The 4,461-nt window shown below is 32.5% G+C and overlaps 1 protein-coding gene across 1 annotated transcript in view; it reads left to right on the top strand.

Annotated features, from left to right (window-relative positions):
* The first annotated feature begins 1,134 nt into the window (after positions 1 to 1,134).
* The window catches only part of LOC106681985 (WASH complex subunit 4), a 10,592-nt gene continuing 7,265 nt past the window's right edge, over positions 1,135 to 4,461 (top strand). The window contains exons 1-4 of the mRNA XM_067045535.1: positions 1,135 to 1,281; positions 1,359 to 1,721; positions 2,677 to 2,801; positions 2,879 to 3,044. Coding sequence (XP_066901636.1) covers positions 1,703 to 1,721; positions 2,677 to 2,801; positions 2,879 to 3,044 — 310 coding nt within the window. The 5' untranslated portion in view covers positions 1,135 to 1,281; positions 1,359 to 1,702. The remainder of the gene's footprint in view (positions 1,282 to 1,358; positions 1,722 to 2,676; positions 2,802 to 2,878; positions 3,045 to 4,461) is intronic.

Genomic DNA, 4,461 nt, shown 5'->3' with positions numbered 1-4,461 from the left:
GGCGATCGACAACGACGTATAGGAGAGCAGAGGAGGCTGGGAATATTTCTGTGAATAGTTAGACCTGTGCGACATTACTGTCACAAAATTAAAACTTTCGGGGCAGAAAATGGTATCATGAATGTATCTATCAAATAGTTAAACCATGATAGTGGCTTACACGTTTACCGCAATAACGGAAACTGCACAATACTACACTGTCAATACGTATACATGTTATAGTTAACGTGACAGTTTCTTCACTTACATCACTTATACTATTAGCGATCACGCTTGGCCCATTGTGACAGTACAATTATGACTATAACAATCATACAGTTATTGTTACAACTATTCCCCAAGAGCGGGTAAAGCGGCGGGTATATGTCAGCTAAAATAGGTATTTTCAAGGTGCTAAACCATTTTTTGGTCGAAAGAATGGCAGCACTGCTTGAAGTTCTATTGATATATTGAAACTAAATGATACCATTACATTCTTTTAGGGACACAGGCGTACTTCGGATTTCACTAAAAGATATTCATGAATTGAATCAGAAGAAGTTTTGGGTATCACAGTACACGCAAGCATGTTGTAGCATTCCATTATAAAAATTGATTTAATTAATTCATAAAAATAAATAATGATGCCACCTGTAATATTCAATTCGGTCCTGAAGTCATTAGCTGTGAAAGGACTGGCATCACCATCTTTTCAGAGTGTCTGTCTGCCCTTCAAGCCTTGGAGTCACCTACAGATTTTGAGTCCCTTTTGAATTTCATTAGAAAGACGAAAAGGTTCGATATAGAGGAATAAGATACATAAAGAGTCATTCCATTGGTTTGTCTTGGGGATGGCAAAAAGAATCAATAGGCCCACTTGCCGGAATTGTTCCCCCCACCATTACCAGTACCAGTACCAATATTCAATTCAGTACCATTGATTGGCGAATTGACACCTTAAACAAGTATTTAGGATTCTAACATTTATGATGTGACAAACCATATAGTACAGTTTTCTCTCTCACATGCTCAATATGTTTTTCTTCATCAAAAAATATGTTTTATATTGAACTAACAGAATACTGACGAGCTAAAGACTGCAACCTCAGCTGAATCATTGGGCTACAATAACAGAGTGGGGGATCTTCCGTGAATAGCCTCTGTGAAAACAGTTCTTAAATGAGCATTATGTTGTATTATAAATAAGATCAAATTGTTTAATGAAACCATAAAATTTTATTTAAAATTATTGTGTGGACAATATAAAATAATATGGATATATTATAATACCTAGCTAATGATGTATGCTTATATTTTAATATAATTATTTTCTTTTTTAATAGCGTTATACCAGTGAAATATGTTCTGGAATTTTTCAGCGCTGAAACATAAATAATCTAATTAATGCAGAAAGTATCGTTTGTACTGTGCTGGTCTTGCTCTTTGTTGTTTAAGAAAATAACATTGAGCACTGAAAGTACTTACCAACCTTCTGAACTGGTTATATGTCAATGGTCGTCTTGGTTTATTTGAATTTTGAGAATTAGACAGAAAGAATCAAAATAGTATCGGTAATGAATATTGCAATCGAATAGATAAATAAAATGGTAATAGGACCGACACTTTAAACATTCTTTTAAAGATTATGTTCCATGTTTTGAAATTCAAAATGTTTTCAATATTTTAATTTAAATTACTCCAACTTTTGATCTCAAAATTGTGAATGACCATGGAAGTTCTTGGTAGGTACAGTAATACATAAATATGATTTGGTGCATTTGTTGGTTATCTACCACATCTTTATAATAAAGTAATCCATTTTATGTTTACTGAAATGAATGAAATGTGAAATACTAGTTCACAACTGTCACCCCAACGGGAACAAGAAATGTTCTTACTTATAAAAATAAGGAAATGGTTGATCATAGTTGTAAATTATATCGCGATACAATCAAATGATGAATCAGCCCACACTCAACTGACAAGGATCTATTGGAGGCTTGGTAATCTCTTTTGAGCAAGTCAAAATTGACAACTGTTTGATTTAATATAATCAAAGCAGTAATGATAATTAGGTTATAACCCATAATAATAGAATATAGTGTATAGAAACGTGTGTACTGAAGTGGCACTTGTGTACTGTTACTGAATGGTCTATTTAAGAACTGACAGGTAACGGTATACATGTGTAACTTCAAATGGGAGGACCAAGTAATACAACATTTTCTATCATTATTTTGTGTGTTGTTATGTACATCACTTTTGCTGCATTAATTTTATCTTAACTGCAGAATTATGCACACTCAAAAGGGATGAATTAATCACCAACAGTTCCTTTTCAGTTCTGATTGAGCTTTCGTGCAAGTGAGCACTCACCCACCACCAGGTCGGAGTGACAGTTGTGAACTGTTGCCCTCCAACTGATTACTCTCATATTTTATTTGTGATTCCTTAGTGATTTTTATTTTCCTATTCTTCTGATCTACAAATGACTACATTATTTTCTGTGTCAATTCCAATTTTATCCATAAAATTGTTAATTTGGTTTTGAACTCTATCCTGTTCTTTACCTTAGACTACCCAAGGTATTACTTCACCGATGATAATTCATTAAAGTAATTAAGATAACATACAAGCTTTGATTCTTTCTTTCTTTACCAATTGTTTCTGATAAAAAATAAACCAATTACTGTTTAGAAAATGCCGGACATGCTGTTCTGTACAGCTATGGTCACTTTTTGGATTCCTTATTCTTAAATTTTTACCAAATTAGTCAGAATCTCTCAAATATTAATGTTCTTTCCAATTCAATAGGGGTTAAGGTGAGTATTGATTTAGTTGATTAATAATAATTCTTATTTAATATATGCTAAAATCTGGTGTGTTTTTTTCTACCTAGGTGATTCAAGAAGATCACTCCACTATGTATGAGTTAATCAATATTGATAATAAAATTCAAGGAAAATTGTTGATGGTATTTTCAGCAATTTGCAAAGAAATAGAACTTCTAAAAAAAGAATTGGAGACAAATGTTTTGTGTAAAATCTTGGAATATGGTGAAAATAGTGAGTTTAATTACCACCTTTGTATTATTGTATTGAATTGATCCTGATCTCATCATCTTATTACTTAAACTTACCTATATGTAAAATATATCAATAGCTTTTGACTAAAATACATGTTTCGATTTCCTCAGAACCCAAATAACCAAGTCTTACAATATGGTCTGTGCATGCGTGCGCCTGTGCGTGCAGTCCTGATCAAAAATCAAATTTTGTATGTAACTGAAATTAAATATTTAGAGAAGGTGTATGTCTGCAATCTTGTAGCAACTTTTTCGTTATTATTGACCAACCGGAAGTGCCATTTTAGATAATAGACTTTAAATTTTTTCATGAGAATGATGATTTTTCAAAAAATCTTTATCTGAAGTCCTGTCAATTTTGTTTATTTGTAATAATTAACCATCCCAAAGTTTTACATGTTATGAAAAACAGAAAAATATAAACTATGGAAGGATTTGATAACATACTTAAGAAGATAAGAGGAAAAATGTTTTTTTCAGGTTGAAAGCACATTTCCGGAAATAAAAGTAGTAGTATAGACTACTTATATATTATTGGAAACCCAAAGATTTTAGAAGAAATAATATTTAAAATTAAAAAATCGTCAAAAGTAGTGGAGATTGACAAAAAACACTAGTTTGATGGTAATGTGGTGGACACATGTGCCATTCTAACAACTGTTGTCATGTGAACATATCTATTAAAAAATTACTTTTTTTAATCTCACTTAAGCTATATTCGAGACTTTCAGTTGACAGGATTACTAACTCCATAAAATTATTTTAGTATTTTCAATATTGATTCTGTAACTATTTAGATATAAAAAGATGGTCAGGGTTGCGGTAAAAAAAGAACAAATAGTTTTAACTATTTAATATCCAACGTTTCGCCCTATTTCCCTGCAAAGTGGGGCGAAACGTTGGATATTATCGGACATGTATTTAATTTTAGATAGTAGAACAAAACTAACCAATTTCATAGAATCTTCTTTTGATAATTTTCTCAACAAGCTTACACTGACTGTTTGCAATCTTTCTGCAAACAAACACTAATTAAACGAAGGATTGGTTTTCTAACAGTTTTCAACTCAATTCTCATCCACCAAAGTGTGTTGTTTGGCGATCCAAACAAAGAGTCCCTTCTTCTTCTTGGGAGACTCTTCGATTTCTGCTTTTTCAAGATGTCTACTCCTGAGCTAGAAAAGAAATGATTAGGACCTCCTCATCCAGGAAACATCATTCTCCACCCGTGCCTAAGCAACGAATGAACAAAAACCAAGTTTTCATCCTTGGTGAATAAACTAAAGTAACTAAGCTCTATAGCTTTTTTTTTTTTTTTCCCTACGCCACAGGAAGTGGGCTATTACGCCATTTTCCTTCTCGCAGCCCAATACAATTTTATTCGTCCTCTTAGTTCG

The sequence above is a fragment of the Halyomorpha halys genome, unplaced genomic scaffold, assembly GCF_000696795.3.
Source record: "Halyomorpha halys isolate HHAL.00 unplaced genomic scaffold, Hhal_1.1 Scaffold22.1, whole genome shotgun sequence".
NCBI lineage: Eukaryota > Metazoa > Arthropoda > Insecta > Hemiptera > Pentatomidae > Halyomorpha > Halyomorpha halys.
The sequence above is the reverse complement of the archived record's forward strand: the minus strand, read 5'-3'. Positions and strand labels throughout refer to the sequence as shown.